General features: G+C 42.2%; 1 protein-coding gene across 7 annotated transcripts in view; it reads left to right on the top strand.

Moving 5' to 3' along the window:
• AOPEP (aminopeptidase O (putative)) overlaps positions 1-16,904 on the top strand; it is a 325,297-nt gene that overhangs the window by 241,168 nt on the left and 67,225 nt on the right. For all 7 annotated transcript variants that reach the window (XR_012071832.1, XR_012071833.1, XR_012071834.1 and 4 more), the window contains 2 exons: positions 6,758-6,820; positions 7,212-7,286. Coding sequence is in view for 4 of the 7 variants with exons in the window: in XM_072959171.1 (XP_072815272.1) it covers positions 6,758-6,820; positions 7,212-7,286 (138 nt within the window). In the remaining 3 variants the exon portion in view is untranslated. The remainder of the gene's footprint in view (positions 1-6,757; positions 6,821-7,211; positions 7,287-16,904) is intronic.

The raw sequence follows: 16,904 nt of genomic DNA, 5'->3' as shown, positions 1-16,904 counted from the left end.
AGTAACCTATGAGAGATGGGTCATCATTAAAATGATCCAAACCAGTGGTTCTCAACCCTGGCTGCACATTGGAATCCCTGGTGGTAGACTCTGAAAAGGACTGATGCCTGGGGCCCCCTCTCAGACATGTGAATCTGAGTGGTCTGGAGCCCCTCCTGGGCATTAGGATGTGTAAAGCCCCCTGTTGATTCCCATAAGCAGTCAGGGGTTGGCAACCGCTGACCCAAAGCCACCCCTACATAATTTTATATTCCACCTGTGAAACTCTTTAAGGTTACAGTGTCCAAGAAGGTTAAGCACCTGTAAGGGACTGCAGTCACACAGGTGTTGAAGGGGATATACTGGTAACTTTTTTTCTAAAGTATCTGTTTTAATGGACTTTTATGGTATGGGATTATATGTTACAGGCTTTGTCTTAATCCAAGGTTGATCTGATCCTCATAATAAGCAAATATTCTAAAGTGAGACAGGCGGGCTAGATGTCCCTTAAGCTCTCATGCTGGAGGCCACGCAGTGTGAAATACTGAAGGTACTAAACTTTCCTGAGACTCAGTTTCTTCATCCTGAAGATGGGCCTGTGGGAGAAACAAACAGAACAGTCTGTGTGTGGAAGCCCTTTGTAAACTGTTCAGTCCTGTACAAAACTGGCCACTCTGGTTCTTTCTGCCAGTTCCATGGTCTCTGATACGTGTAGTCCTCCAGCACGTTTTTTGTCTTCAGGTCACTTCCCTCCAGCTTTTAGCGATGTGATGTCGCTTCTTAGTTCCAACAGTCTAGACTTTGATAAATAACAACTTTCTCCTCTCGTAAGCACATCACATATCTCATCTGATCTTCACAACTCTATGAGAAAGAGGCCCAGAGAGGTCACACAGCTCATATGTGACGGAGCCTGGATTCAAACCCAGGCAGGCCGTCTACACGCTCCTTGTACCGAGCCGCCTTACCGACCGGTCACACTGGTCTCCCGATGGCAGGGATGGTGTCTTATGCATCTTTGTGTTCACAAAGTCTAGTGCTCTGTTTTGCAGGAGGCGAACTCAATATGTTTGTTAAGTGAATAACTCATCCATATGCCCAATTTACATTCTTCTTCCTGCAACTGAAGGCCATTTCCTCTGCTTTTGATATCAAAAGTGATAAAACACTGGCTTGGTTGACGTTTTTATATTAGTCCTGTGTGGTGTTTATATAGTATTATATTTATTTGGGGGTTAATTTTTTTAATAGTTCTTTTCCTTGAATTTTATAAGTAGGGTATAATCATGTCCTTACCTTCTATACTTCACTTCTGAGTGTTGTTAATGGCGAGAAATATTAGAACCACACAATTTTCTCAGACCCCCCTCCCTCTCTTCCAAAAAAGAAAAGGAAAATTAAAGAAAGGAAAAATGAACCCAGAATATTGTATTTATTTATACTCCCCCTGTCCAAAACAGAGTTAAGCAAACTCTTCCAAAGCAAAATGTGGCATGATAAAAGTAAACTAAAATAAGAAAACTGAAGCAAGGTGAAAATAATCACAGGGAAATAAGATGCGGCCAGGAATTTAGTTTGCATCAGTACACACCCCTGAAGCTCCTATGCCTGACTTACAGTGGGTCGTAGGGCTTTCTAGAAGAGGGGAAGGAGTCAATTTGCCGTGTTGATGAGGTAAAACAAACCAGTTGCCTAAGTCCAACTGTTCCTGGTGTTGATATTAGGGAGTTTTCCCTGTGGGTCCTCTCAGAAAATTACTATTTAATGTAATAAACAACCCTCTAAAACCATCCTTACGGTAAACATTGTGATGGATTTTATGGGCTGTTTTTTTTTTTTTCCACAATGCACCTCAATAAAGGTTGATGGCTTCTTCCCAGAACATAATGCGATAAAAGGAATTTCACAGAGCACCAGAAAGATGCAGTCCCGCACCAGCTGTGTGGTGGTCAGGGACCGTCCAGGGCAGAAGTCTGGGTATCAGCAAACCCTGTGAACCTTCTGACAGTTGGTGTGGGGGAGGTGAGGGGGGACGGGGCTGTGCACTTTGGTGTATTTTTCTTTAGGGAGCCAATAGCTGAGAGCTTAATGCTTCATCAGATTTTCAGAGAGGGTCAGGAAATGGAAGAACTGAGCATGCTCCCTCAGGCAAGCTCTGTGAAAGTTTTTGAGCGACGGTGAGTGCAGGGTTATGGTTACTAAGAGGAAGAGATCCTGTTAGCCAGATCACTCACTGCAAAGCAAACGTGAGATGGATTTCCTTTTCTGAAAACTATGCTTTATAAGGTATTCCACTGAGAGGTCCATTTGGCAGGGCCCAAATCCTCTTCAGAAAGAAGTCAGGCATTCATTCTAACACAGAGACAAAATGGGCAATAATACAAATGATAATTTTTCTAAAGTAAAAAAGTCAAAAGAAAAGCAGTCATAAAAGAATGTTACATTCTTAAGTGATAGAGCAAAATTTAAAGATACAAATGTTTGATAACTTTGCCCCTAATCCTTGCTGGTTATTATTTGCAACTTAAAATCACCTTGATTTTATTTCCAGACATGTGTGGACTCTTAACTTTTAATTTACCCTGAATATATGTTGGCTGTAGAGCACTTCTGAAGCCAATGAATGTTTCTGGACCCCCCTACCTTGTTTGGTATTAAGAGGTCTTTTGACTTCTTATAGTGGATAGTCTTCGTGTTGCTGTGCCTGAGGGAGTGCAATTTGCTGTCTGAGCTGTTTTGGGCTAATTAAAGGGCTCCCCTCGTTGGCCCTTTCGGCCTTCTGGTGGCCTGGGGGAGGGGTGTCCTGCTGGTTCTCGTTCCTCTGGACTGCACCTCATCACAAAGCAGAAGCACACATCCATAGCAACGATACAAAATTGGCATCACTGTCATTTTCCAGTGAAAGGAGTCATTTCCTCTCGCCTAAAAAAAAGGAGAAAACAGAAAAAGGTTTTCCCTCCAAAAGTAATCTCCAGCCACTAGGTTAAGTAATGCTTTTATTTTAAAGCAATGGCATTTCCCTCTGCTTCTGAAATTGTCTTCAGTTATTATAAACTGCTTTGACAAGAAAGTTTCTTAACACAATTTCCTTTCAAAACTTGCATCTCTACCAGACGAGGCATTTCTAAAGATAAACTTCAAATAGAAAACATCTGTTTTTAAAAGATAGCTTTAAAGTGCTTTCACCGCATTCTCAAAGATAGTTATTAAAGCGTTCATCCCCAAGTGTAGAATCCTAATTTAAAAAAAGTAGTCTTCCTCAGGTTTCTCCACACCCTACCTTCCCTGGGGTCTCCTGATGAAGAAAGGTAGGTTTAGGTAGACAAAAGGGGAAATGTGGTGAAGTTACATTGAACATGATCGAAAAGAATACTTTTCCAGTGTCATGAAATATGTTAATATTTCATTCTAGATTAAATTCAGCTCCTGCCACCATTTTGGAATACAATTTTTGTGACTAATATATGAGGAAATCAGGAAACTTTATTTCCCATTTCTATTTTTATTTTCTAGAAAAGATCATTTTGGAAGTTCCCTGGTAATGTAACTAATGTCCCATGGTCTCTCTTTAAAAAATGCACAATTTTATGCTCTTTATAAATGAAGGTATTTTAGTCGATAAACAAACAGGAGGTAATTAGAAGAATCTTCACCTTAAGATTCCCCCCGTCAAATTTCATATGCCATTCATTCAGTGTTTGTTCCTTTATCCACCCATTCACTTGCTTAACACATTTACTGAGCATCTACTATGTGCCAGGCAGTGTTTTCAGTGACTGAACCAAAATGTACTGAATATTGGTTCATTAATTATAACAAATGCCCCACACCAGTGCAAGATTTTGATAATAAAGGAAACTGTGGGTTGTGTTGGGGTACAGGGAACTCCTGCTACATGCACAAATTTTTCTGAAAAATAAAGTCTCAATGAAAAATTAAACATTGAAATATCTATAAAAGGTAATTACTTTAAAGGAAATAAACAAGATGCTGTTAGAAAGAATAATAATGGGGTGACAGAATTTGGATTGGGGACTGAGGAAGGGCTTTTCTAGAGAAGTGCTGTTTGAGCCCAGAACTAGAGAGTAAGTAGGAGCCAGGCAGGCAAGGAAGAGAAGGAAATGCATTCTCAGAAAAGCAAAGTGATATCATTTGAACTACCTTTGTAAATGCCATTCTGGTTTCTCCGTGGAGGATGGACTGGCTGGGGTGGGGGTTGGGGGGCAAGAGGACAAAGAAGAAGACAAGTTAGTAGGCACTAGAATAAACCACAGCTCTTGCTACCCACTCAAAAATCCTAGAAGAGCAGAGTGACAGTAAGGATGTTTTCTTTGCTCAGCTTGTGCCAGAAACCATTAGTGTCTCTGTGAACCGGGCACTGGGAAGAAAGGAGACTGTCAATGGCAGCAAGGTGGTGTTCCTGGGACTCAATTCCTAAGATCTTTCTAGTGGCTCAACGGGATTTATAGAATGAGGAGCGATTGCGTGGGAGTGAGTGTGCGTGCGCGTGCGTGTGTGTATTTGAGACTACAACCCAATGAAAATTATAAAGGGAAAATAGCCTTTAAGTACTATCTACTCAGCCATAGCTGCAGATTTTCATAGAAGTCTGTGTAAGGTTTAATTTGCAATAGTTATCTTTCTTCCTGCTGCTGGATTGTTAGAATTTATTTTGGCTTTTGTTTCTTCTAAGACTGCATGTTTTTATTTTTTAATTTATTTTTTATTTTATTAAACATTTTTAATTGAGTTAAAGTCATTTTACAATGTTGTGTCAAACTCCAGTGTAGAGCATAATTTTTCAGTTATACATGAACATACATATATTTATTGTCACATTAAGACTGCATGTTTTTAAATTGTTGCTAAATCAACAAAGAGGACACTTAAGAAAGGTCCATTTAGGCAGGCACTGTTTCAGTACCTCTGTATTGAACTGCATCTATCAGGGTTCTGAGGGATGTTGAATTCCCAAGGAAAAAACTTCTGGTGAGTAAAGGGAAATGTCAGTGAGTGATGGATTTCTATTGATTCTGGAAATGTTAATAGTAGCATGGAAGCTTAAATAGTTTTCCATTTAAAATTAAGCAGCTCTGCTATTACACAATTCACTTCATCTTTTGTAATTTTTACCTGCCTGTGTGTACGTTTATTTTGAGATTTGCAACCATTATCTATTGCTATGCATTTCTTTTACAGTAGAAAAATTGTATGTGATAGTTGTACATTATATATAAAAAGATTCGATAACACTTTGAAAAAATCTTTAGCAAATGAGCATGAACTTCATAGCTCTTAGCTAATAATGGTTAATATGTCGATCTGACTCTCTAAAGGTTTTTTGATTTTTTTGTATTCCTGGAAACACAAACTCTAAGTCAAGAGTCTCCCATTTCAGCAGACCTGGCTTGTTTTAGGAAGCAGAAGTGCATCATCGATGTAATTTTAAGTAGTCCTGTTATGAATATGGGATGGAGGGATAAAATGAAGTTTTCCAGCCTGATGTCTCCATTGAGAAGCTCCCCTTTGTGTAAAATACTCCATGGCAAAGTTGCTTCTATTTAAAGTAGTGAGTTTGATCTTGGCTTTGATCTAAAGCTTTTGATCTTGAAAGAAGGATGGAGTAGCAATAAAGAGAGGGCAAGACAGATTTTCTTTAAAGAAATGCGATAAAATTAAAGGAATGGTCAAGATCAGCAAACGCGAGTGCGACCCGACTCTTCTCCCCAAGCGCTCACCCCCCAGGCTGATTCAGCCAACTTCTGATGAGGATGGAAAGAAAGCCTTTTGGGGGCTGGCGGAAAAACCTGGGGGGTATCGCACACTTTTATAAACTAAGTGGAAACTTTCTCCTATTTATGAAGACAGACTGTCCCCTTTGCAAATTCTACCAGTCGCTTTGGCGGGGGGCGGGTGTCCTCGGGCCGGGCGAGCGCGGCGCCGGCCACGCTTAGCCCGAGCGCCTTAGCCCCGCGACGCGCGGCCGGAGCTCGGGGTTCGCCTTTAACGCGCTCCCAGCTTCTCCTCCGGCAGGTCACCTGCCACCGCCCCAGAGTCCGGAGGGGCCACTTAAAAACGTCTACTTAATGGCGTCTAATCCATTCCCGGGGAAAACTCCATTAGGAAAGTTCCTTTGCCTCTGCGAAGGCCATCGGGACGCTCAGGTTCCTGACCCGAGGAGCGAGTTCAGGCTGGCCGCGGGGGTGAGGGCGCTTCTCCCGCTAAGCCTTTTCGCTCGCCGGCGGGCATCACTTCTCCCACCGCGGCCGAGAAACCCTTCCGCGGATACCCAGGGGTGGGGGCTGGCAAGGTGAGCGTGCGCGCCCGGGGTCGGGCCGCGCGTGGGAGGGCGCGGGAGCGCGGGCGCGGGCCGGACGCGGAGAGAGGAAGAAAGATGTTTGCGAAGAGAACAATAAGATAGCCGGCGCGCCGGCGGGGGCGGGGGCGGGGGCGGAGGCGACCTGCGGGGAGGGCGGCGCGGCCGCCTATACCTTTAAGGCAGGCCCCGCCCCCGCCCCCGCCCGCCGCCCGCGCCGCCGCCCCGGCCCCGCGCCGCCCGCCGCCCGCGGTGCGCCTTAGGTGTTGCGGGCCCGAGCGCCCGCTGCTCTCCGCCGGGCCGGCGGGGCGGACGGCCCTGGGCGCGGGCTCCGGCGCCCCGCTCCCACCCTCACCTTCCGCGGGCGAGGTACGGGGTCAGCGCGCCGAGTTGGTGGAGTGCAGGGGCGGGAGGCTGGGGCGGCTCCCGGGATAAACTTGACTCTGTCCCCTTCCCCCGCAGCCGCTGCAGAGGGAGCGCCAGGCCGGGGCGGAGTGCGGGCTCGCGCGGCAAGTGAGCGCGGAGGTGAGTGCGGGCGGCGCGGTCCCTGCGTTCCTCTCCCTCCCGGGGCGGTGGGTCCCGCGGCGCATCCCCGCCGCGGAGCCCCGGGCGTCCGGTCGGCGCGACGGCGGCGGGTAAGATGGCCCTGGTTCGGGGGCTCCGGCGCGGGGGCGGCAGAGCAGGCCCGTGGCGGAGGGAACGGCCGGGGCGAAGGTCACGGCCTGGGCTCGCCGCAGAGCCGAGGGCCCCCCGCTGCCCGTGCGGCCCCCGCGCCGCGAAAGGGGCCCGAGGCTTCCCCAGGTGAAGCCGAGGAGGGCTGCGTCGCGAGGCCGTCCGTCGTGTCTTTCTCACGCGGGGGGTTGGCCCTCAGGACCCGTCGTCCTGTTTGAAATGCCCTGTGGTTTTTGAACTTCAGGTCGCGAAATGGGTTCGAGTGAACCGGAGACCCCGAAAGCGGAAACGAAGGGAGACCGAAGAAGTGTTTGAAGAGGTAGGGGTCCCCGAAAGAGAGCACTGTGTGGAGCTCTTGATCAATCTCCCCGTCTGCCCCTGAGTACTTGGTCACACAATAGAGTAGCATTTAAAAAAAAAAGTTTTAATTAAATTTACAGGAAACCGTAGGTGTGCGTGGATAGTTATATAGAAAATACTCGTTAGTACTCCTGATTATCAACGTATTGTGTTCTCATGAAGTAAGAATGACCAGGATGGAAATTTCTTTCATGCTCATTAAATAGAGCATTAAGACGTTAAGTGAGTTCCATTATTGCATTAGACCTGTACTATTTATTAGGACGTTACATTATATTATTATTATTATTATAGGTACCTCTAAAGGCGGGGGGGTGTTCTGAATCAGTCACCCACAATATCAGGTTTCTCTGGTTGTGACAGAGACAACACACTCATTCATTTAGACCTTAAATTAGAGCAATCTCAAAAATGGAGAGAGGAGGTGAAAGAAGTGTATTACTTTTGAAACCGTAGGAGGGATTTTATTTACCAAAGCAAATGAGAAATGTGTTCTTCTAAATTTAGAATTTCCATATGCTACTTTGCAGAAGTTTGGACTACCTGTTTTCTCCTGAAATTGTGTTAAGTTAAATTTTGATTTGTCATTGTAATGAATATTATGAAACAAGGTAAGTAGTCTGTTGTTTTCTAAGTGATTTCGTTGAAAACTCTCAAAAGTGAATAATATTTCCACAAGGGTTACAGCAGAGAAGATTTTTGTTGCTTTTGCTTAATTATTTTACTGTTTTTCGATTCTTGAAAGCACCAAGGGATTAAAATAGCCGTGTGTTGTTTTTCTGCTTCGAGAATGTATGATGAATCACTTCTGATTCTGAAGCCAAATTCTTACTGATAGCATTGCTGCCAACTTCTGTGATGTGTTGCCTGAGTATGGGCATTGCAGCGTCGGAGAATGTGCACAAAGCACATCATAATGAAGGTGATACCAAAGTTTCAGAGTGCATTTAAGGATACCAAGGGCAGCTTCTAAGAGAATTGGAAAAAGAACTGACCTGGGAGTACAGTCATCTGTAGGGCGACAGTCAGTGTGTGAAAAGCCCTTCCCTTTTTAAACAAGGAGTCATATACGTCACTTCAGTTAAATAGTAATAGAAAAAGTTATCATTTTGAACCGGCTTGAGTTTTCTGACCAGACCTCGGCATGCTGTGGTAGGTTGTGTTTGTTTAACTTTCAAGGTCTAGATGTTTTTAAAAACGTTGGTGAGGTGATGGATGAGATCACAGAATGTCCAAAGAAGGGAAAAGAATTATGGCTTGCTTAGTATTTAAGAAAAAAAATATTTCCTAGGGATTATTTTTTAAACCAAAAATAAGATTGCCCAAGTGCACAGTGTATCATGCATAAAAGAAGGGGAAGGCGTTATCTTTGTGGGTTACCAGGTTCCATCACTACCAGAATCTGGATTGAAAGTGACCATATCTGTGACACCCATGACCTGACCACTGCCTTCTGTGAATGAGAAGGGTCGGGACTGAGGATTTTGCCTTCCAAGAAAACTGGAGTTGCTGGCTGTGCTATTTCTCCTTGAGAGAGGCTATTGTGTTAGGGCCTTGACTTTTCTTAGAAATTGTGGGCAGCAGTTTTTTAAAGAGGACATGAAAATGAAATGGGTTGAGACCAACGTGCCGAACTTCCTTTCAAGGAATGAAGCTTAAAGCTGACTAGCTTTGAGGGTGGAGGTGCAGAGAGCGGGAAGATGGGAAATTTCAGAATTGTGTCAGAGAGTATTAATGATCAATGTCTCCAGTCTTTCCTTCTGGTTCTGCACATGGCCCGCTGTTTGGCCTCTGCCATTACTGGGAGAGGGTTTGGAGCTCTCTGAGGCAAAGCAGGCGATATTTTCAAGGGCAAGGAGAAGGAATGTGTAATCAGCGGCCAAGGGCATTGGAACAAGTTCTGAAAGGCACCGAAGCCGTCCTGCAGCTGGTAGCCGAGTGTGTCCCCTGATTGCCTGAGTGTCTATTCCAAAACACAGATCCAGTCCTGTGATAACTAGTCTTCAGACCCAGGTCATTGGTTAACCTTCTGCTGAGACTTGAACATGTTATTCCTCGGAATCCAGGTAGTTAGCTTACTGCTGAGCTTAGTAAGTTTTTAAAAACGTCTGTCATGCCACAAGTAGGAGCAAATTAAGTTTCTCCTTTTTCATGCATCCACTGTTTTTCTACAACATTAAAATAAAAATGTGGTGTTTTCTGCTCCTATTCATTTTCTGTAACTGAAATAAGAAAATGAGTTCTAGACGTTTCTAGTAGGTTGTACCTTTTAAATCTAGGCATTGTTTCCATTTGCCTGCTTAGCTGTCTTTGCCCTTCTCTCACCTTCATGCTGCCCTTTCTTCCACCCCCCAAGTCTCTTTTCAGGCCTCAGGCAGGGTTCAGCCCAGAGGAGTGAATTTAGGGGATAACTAGTCTGTATTTAAGTACCCTAAGGCCGTAACGTTTTCCCTCTGATTTTTACTGACTCGTGGAAAGCAGTCTTCTGACCCGCCTGAGGAAGGAAAACAGGAGTGGTGTAAGGCCAGGGTCTGGAAATGGTCCTTGGGCGAGGAGTTTTACATTAAAGAATGTAATCTTACAGGAATAATTATTTCCTCTCCCTTAAAACCTCGCAAGTGCTAAGTGGAAGGCATAGCCTGGTGTAACTTAAAACACTAGTTGGGTTTTTCAGTGAACTCAGAAGCAAAACAAACTTATCCTGTGCTTAGCTGTGGGTTAAAATAACGAATAATGAAATAAAGTAAACTGGAGGAGTGAGAGGTACCACCCAGGAAGGTGATTGAGGGTGCTCTCCTGGCTCTCCTGGCCTGTGTCCTGTCATTCCCACCCACCCACCAGATAGCTCAGCTGTCTCCCTGCTGTCTTGCAGGCTTTCCTTTCTCAACTCTCTGAAGATGCATCATTCTCTTGGATGCGGCTTCTCCTATCCTCTCTTGACATTTATTTCCATTTTATCTTATCTTTATGTTTTAGCCCCTTCTCCACTGGCACAACGGAATTCCTTTATACTATTTTTTTTTGTTTTCTTCATTTTAAATTACAAGGCTCACCTCTCTTTTGCTTCTGGTCCTCAGGTATTTTTTTCCCTGTTTTCTGATAGTCTCCCCTTTTCACTATTTTGAGTTTTGTTTTGTTTTTTTAATTCGAGTAATTTGTGCAACAGAACGGCAAGGGGAACACAAACAATTAGGCAAAGGACGATTGGGATGAATCGATCAGGCTGCTCTGCAAGGGGTGGGTTAACAATGGTGATTGTGACACTGAATTGTAGAATGTGCGTTTAAGAAAACGTTCATAGAGTTTACTAAATGGCTATTGGTTTGGAAGAACACACTTTTTTTCCTGCTTTTATCTAACTGATTCAAAGATAAATACAAATTATCCACTATATTCAAAGATTAATATAACTTCTTTTAAATATAATACATGTAAAATAATATGTCTTTGATAATTTTATCAGTGTTGTAAGGATTAGGACCAATGGGAGAATAATAATTTATGAACTGTATATATGAAGAGAATATCTGAATGGCATTATGGTTTCTTTAGAAGAAGAAAATTCCAATTTTCATATTCTAGAGAAGCACCCTTTCTACTTTATACATATCTGATAATATACAGAGAACAAATTTTAAAGTGCTCATTTCTGGTCGTCAGTAAGTACATGATGATGTCAGAAGGATTCACTGGCATGCTTTCAAAACACTGAAAATTCAACAAAACTCAGGTTTGCTCTTATTATCAACAGGCAATCTCTCACGTGCAATAGTTTGTTTCTAAGCAAGTGGTCCCGGCGAGGCTGAGGTTGGCCTCTGTTACGGTTAGTCATGAGGAACACTAGGTGCAAATGGTTTCCAACAAAAGCACCCTTTAAGGTTGACTTAATTATTCTTTTCTGCCAGAACTTGATAAACAATACCCTTGAGAATAAAATTGTTTAAAATTTGGTGAAATTTTCCTTTGCAATGTCAAATAAAATGTAAAAATCTAGAAAGATGTTTGTGAAAATGTGGACTTCGTATTTAGTGGCCATTTTAGTGGGAGCCAAATAATGAATTCTGTTTTCTAATCTTTGAGAGGGAAATGCTGGAATGATTTTCTTTGCAATAATATCCTTCCTAAATTCTGAAGCGTTTTCACTCTGCTTTTATTTCATTTGTTCTTTCCACACACTTGATTCTGACCTGAAATCAGTGGTAACCTTGGTATGAATAATAATTCACAGGAAATTTAAAAAAATTGTATGTAAAACCCAACTTGGTTATGCATTTTGCCACATTTATTGCTCTTTTTAAAATTTCACACATTCTAGGAGAATATTTTTATTACAGTTCTAATACTGAAATATTGAACGTGGTAAAGGTAGGTACAAATTTTAATCTGTTTAACAAAACGCTCTACTGCTGTTTGTCTTTTGTGACAGAGGTCTGTTTTCTATTTGGTTTATGATTTCTGGAAAACAACGTTTAAGACTAATAAAAATGATCTGGCTTGCTCTTGGACCTGTAACCGCAGACGGCAACTATGTTAGGCTTGAGTCTGGAGCCGTCACGATAGAAAGCTTGGCAAAGTGGCACAAGATAGATTTAGGGAGTGCCGAACCCAGGGGTCCCTTCTCCTCCCCTTTGTAGGAACTACCCGCGTTTAGCAAAATGGTAGGTGTGGGCAGCCACTCTGAGGCAACTGAGGTAGCGTTCGTGTTGAGTGCTTTCCCAGGCATTGGTGTCCTTTGCTGTCTTGAAAGTGCTCTTGCCCTGTGAGAATTCATTACTAGCCTGCATTTATATAGCTGTAATCTCTTACAATAGTTTCATTGATACTTGATCTCCATAGAAAAGCTTTATGGATTCTAATGAGTCACAGCTCTTGAGGCCCCAGCCTCCCTCCTCCCTGTCTGTGAGTGGCTTTGTGTCCCGTGTTGTGCTCAAGTCCTGTGTTGTACTGACTGTGCCTTTGGATGACAGCTTACTTGAGTGATGGTGGGGGAGACGGAGTAATTTATTAAAAATAATTACAAAGAAACCAAACAAAAGGAGTAATTACAGCACTGTTAATATGCAATTTGTTATTTTATTGCTGAAGTATTTGGAACTAATAAGCCTTTTCTGTGGGTCTACCTTTTTTTCCTTGTACATCCCTAAACAGATACATAATTTATTAACTTTTCTGTACCCAGGTCTCAGGTTAGATCTGGTGTCATAAGATCTTGGCTATTTTTTCTTTCTTTTGCCTTTTTTATAGAAAGCTGAACCAAGGAAGAGTTGCTGATAAAGTGTATTTTTGGTAGCCTCAGGAAGGAAGTCTGATCTCTCTAATTTTATGCCATTAAATTTTCATCTGTTTTGTAGATTTATTTTTTTTTAAGAGTCTGCCGTTTAAAAAATAATGTCTGAATTCTGAGTGTACTAAAATTCCTTCCCACTTTCAACTGGCATAATGGGGAAAATTTAAAGTATAGTCATCCACTCACCCTCACGTACTTATTCACATATTTTAAAAAGAATCTTTGAATGGAACTATTAATATAATAATAGCTGACACTCATCATGTGTCACGCGCTGTTCTAAGTGCATCGCCTGTGTCAGCTCATGTCTGTGCGCCATTAAAGCAGCAGTGTGATAGGAGGGTGCTGCAGACTGCGTCAGACGCTTTGGGAAGGTAGGTGAGTTACAAACAATTCGAATAATTGCCGTAGAAAAGAATGCTCTGGGCAAGAATTAAAAATTGTTTTTAACCCAGTCCTAGACCACCAGCATAAAGCATACGTTTCTAAATTAGGAAAATCCCAACCAGCATGTATTTTGAAAACACTTGAAAGTGTGCAGATAATTACACTATTGTTGATTTTAGCAGATTTGATGCCAGCAGCCATCAACTCTTATGTGCCGTGAAAGATGAAAGCCATTTTAATATAAAACATAAGAGTTTGGCTGGGAAAGGGAGGCGGGCAGAGAAATTTCGTGACTTTTAGTTAGTTTTATGGGAAGCATTAGTTACATTCCTGTGACAGAATGCTTTACTTGGCGATCATTCTCATCTTAGGCATTTTAATGAGCTGTTGTTTTGTGCCTGGTATCATGTGGCACTAATAAGATGCATTATTTTAGTAGCACCTACTGGTGTCAGTATAGTTTAGGGTTTGTCATTATTTCATACTCTTCTATTTCAGGAGGCCAGCACTAGCATGTATCTTTAAGTCTGGCCAACATGTAATTCATAAGTCTTTCTGGATCTCTACACAAAGCAAAAATGACACTCAAGCCTCGTATCTCCAGCAGTCGCAAAACGATCTGATTACTTGCAACCTCGATAAATATTTGTTGAATGAGTTAGATAAATGAATCCCACAGACGGCACCTGTCTTACAAAGTCATACCTGGCTGTTGCATTTTTAAAAAATTTTAATGTCCAGGTTTTTGTTTATTTTGTTTCGTAATGACAAATTTTCATTAAAGCACATCTGGTGGAGCTTCCCTGGCTTTGTCGTGGGTCATCTTTTTCATCTCTTTCACCAAAAGAGCTCAGAGCTGGGAAGACCGACATCGGTTCCAGCTCTGTCACCTAATTATTTGGATGTATTTATGCTCCTTGAGTTTGTCGCTTAACTTTTGCTTTCATCTGAAAATCCTTTTACTTAATAGGCCAGTTAAACCAACGTACATTAATTATAAAATTAATATTTACATAGTTTTAGGGTATACTTTTCCTTCCTTCCACTTTTTGGTATTTAGGAAGGCTTGTGTTTTCGTCTGATGGTTACTTTGACGTAGTAACACATTCTTGCCTCTGCCCACTTTTTTTGGCTCTTGCTTACTGATTTTGTGCTGTGAGCAATAGTAAAGTGAGATATTAACCTTTTCTTGCCCCTCCCCTCTTTATCTTCCATCCCGTGACTTGAACTGTTTGTTATCTTTTAACTTATAGGTAAGCACCTACAACAAAATCATTATGCTGTGTGTTTTTCATGTATTTTTCCCATCCCTCCTCCCCTTTTTGGTAGTTGTACCATGTCTGCAGTGTCCAGAGTGTGTAGCTGTTACATGTTACACTGTACTCTTTATAAAATCACTTAGTTTTAGTTCTGCAAGTAAGCTTGTCTTTGATGCTCATCACTCACCCTTATATTGATCGTTGGTCATTTTGGTTTTTTGAAGCTAGTTGTTCTGTAGTGGATTTCTCAGGAAGAGCTCGGGGCAACAATATTTCCTGAGTTCTTGTATGTTTGTAAGTTTGCTCTTTACACACGAAGGTCAATTCAACAAGACATAAAATCCTTGGCTCAGATCTTTAAGTATCTTAATTATGTTGCTCCGTTGTCTTGCTTTCAGTCTGATGCTGGTCTTGTTTCTTTCCCTCCGAGTGCCCTGTGTTTTTCCTCTGGATGCCTAGTTTTTTTGTGTTTTTTTTTTAATTCCACAGATTTTTCTTTGACGTATCGCATTGTGGTTCCGTTTTACCAGTTGTCACTTGCTTTTGAGCTTTATTTTCTTCATTCGTAAAAGGAGAATAATGATACCTTTTTTTTGCCTGTGCACAGTGGATTTGAAGACCAAATGAGGTACTGTATGTAAAGAGCTTTCAGTTTGTTTTCCTGTCTTGTTGCCTTTTGAAAGTAGCTGGGGACTTTGAACTTCAGAGTACTTCATAGTGTAGGCAGTGGGCCTTGAGCTGGCTTTATGTTTGCGAGAAACGTCAAGTGGGTGCTCTGCAGGCTTGTGTCCACGCTCTGTCAGTGACGAGGCTCCCCCGACCCCCTCGGGGAGAGCTCCTGGCCTGAAAGCACTGGCGCTTTTGGAAAGTATCTCACTGAGAAAGCGCTCTCTCCATTGTATCCTCACTCTCTTACCTGCCTTACGTTAGTTTTCCACGCAAAGCTCTGGGTTTACGTGATTTTAGCTTATACGTGCATGAAAACAACACGGAAAAAAAAAAATTAAAGGACTCTTTTTCAGATAATGAGGAGCGCCAAGTCAGCCTAATCAGCCAACATGTTTTCTTGCGTCTGTTGTACACGCGGCCCTGGGTAAGAGGCGGCTGGAAAATACCAGAGAAACAGGAGATGTCATTTCTGGCCATGGGAGATAAAACACAACATATCAAAGGTCATTTACAAAACGGCACGTGATAAATAAATCCAAACCAGTGTAGCACAAGCTAAGGACGTGAGTATATGATGCATTTTACCGGAGGCTACCCTGGACTAGGGTTTCCATGCTGGGGCCTTGTTTTGATAAAGCAGCCCTTTACACATGCAGGCTGGAAGTTATGGTGGGAAATTGGGTAATTGAATTAACTGAATCCATTTTAATGCTTTTACCTGATTTGTAAGCACAGATAGGGGTTTGATTGACATTCATATAAATAGTGTTAGTGTCTTTATTTGAATATGTGATTTTTAAAAATGAATTCATTCATGTTTTGTAAGTAAGGCTGGAACCCATCATAGAAATTCTGTTGACACTTAGGAACCAGGATGATTTGGAAACTCAAGGCTAGAAATATAATACTGTCTATGATTCTGTGGTAATGCATTCCTTATTAAATCCTGTGTTTATTTAACCAACTTATTTACTAACTTCATTGCAATCCACAACATACGAAACCCAGAGGAAAGGGTAGAGAATACAGAGACGAATGGAAAACAGTCCTCAGAGAGTTTACAGCTGAAATGGAAAAAACTAAAAAGAGAGGAAAACAGAGTTGAATCAGACCTATTTCGGAGGTACGTGAGTTATGTATACAGAGCAGTTTGGATCTCATGAGGAAAGGAAGTCATATCACTCTGGCTATTTGCATTATCCACTAGCCTTGTCCCGGCTACAAGTAGGATGCAGATAACTTGTTGCAGTTCATTCAACTTCTGTTGTTTTGTGAAACTGAGGATGCCATAATTTCTGTTCTCAAAGTTAAGATTCTCTTCATGAGAACATACTGAAACTGAAATCAGTATAGTTGACCCTTGAACAACTTGGAGGTGAATCCACGTATAACTTATCGTCAGCCCTCCATGTCTGAGGTTCCTCCCCATCCTTGGATTCAGCCAACTGTGGACCATGGCGTACTTAGTATTTCCTAATGAAAAATATCCATATGTAAGTGGACCTGCACAGTTGAAACTCAACATTGTTCGAGGGCCAGCTGTATTTCTCTTTGGCTCACTGGTGGGAAATCAAAGTGCTACAGCGAGTTTAGGCTGCCTGCGAACTTGAGGATGTAAATTTCTCAATCTGTTTCTCTATTTTTTTTCCCCTTTTATTTGCATCTTTCAGTTTTGTGTTTTACCCCCTTCCCTCTAAATGTTTGGTTTCAAGGCAAAATGAGAAATGAAACTGTTTCAGAATGAGGAATGGTGACTTCCAAGTTCCAGAGCTCTTCAGCCTTTCCCCCTCTTGTGATTTTTTGGATGTTGTGTTCTGTTGTTCAAAAAGTATCCTGCGTATTTTCAGCACCACAGGTGACCTTTTTATTTTTAAAGGTATTTTTAAAGATAATTATATACGCCTTTTGTTTTTTTGATGATGAGAACAAATGGACTTGTCAAGTGGGCCACAAAAATGCCATTGAGTGTATATCC

This window comes from Vicugna pacos, chromosome 4 (assembly GCF_048564905.1).
Source record: "Vicugna pacos chromosome 4, VicPac4, whole genome shotgun sequence".
Taxonomy (NCBI): domain Eukaryota; kingdom Metazoa; phylum Chordata; class Mammalia; order Artiodactyla; family Camelidae; genus Vicugna; species Vicugna pacos.
This window is presented reverse-complemented; position numbering and strand designations above follow the sequence as displayed.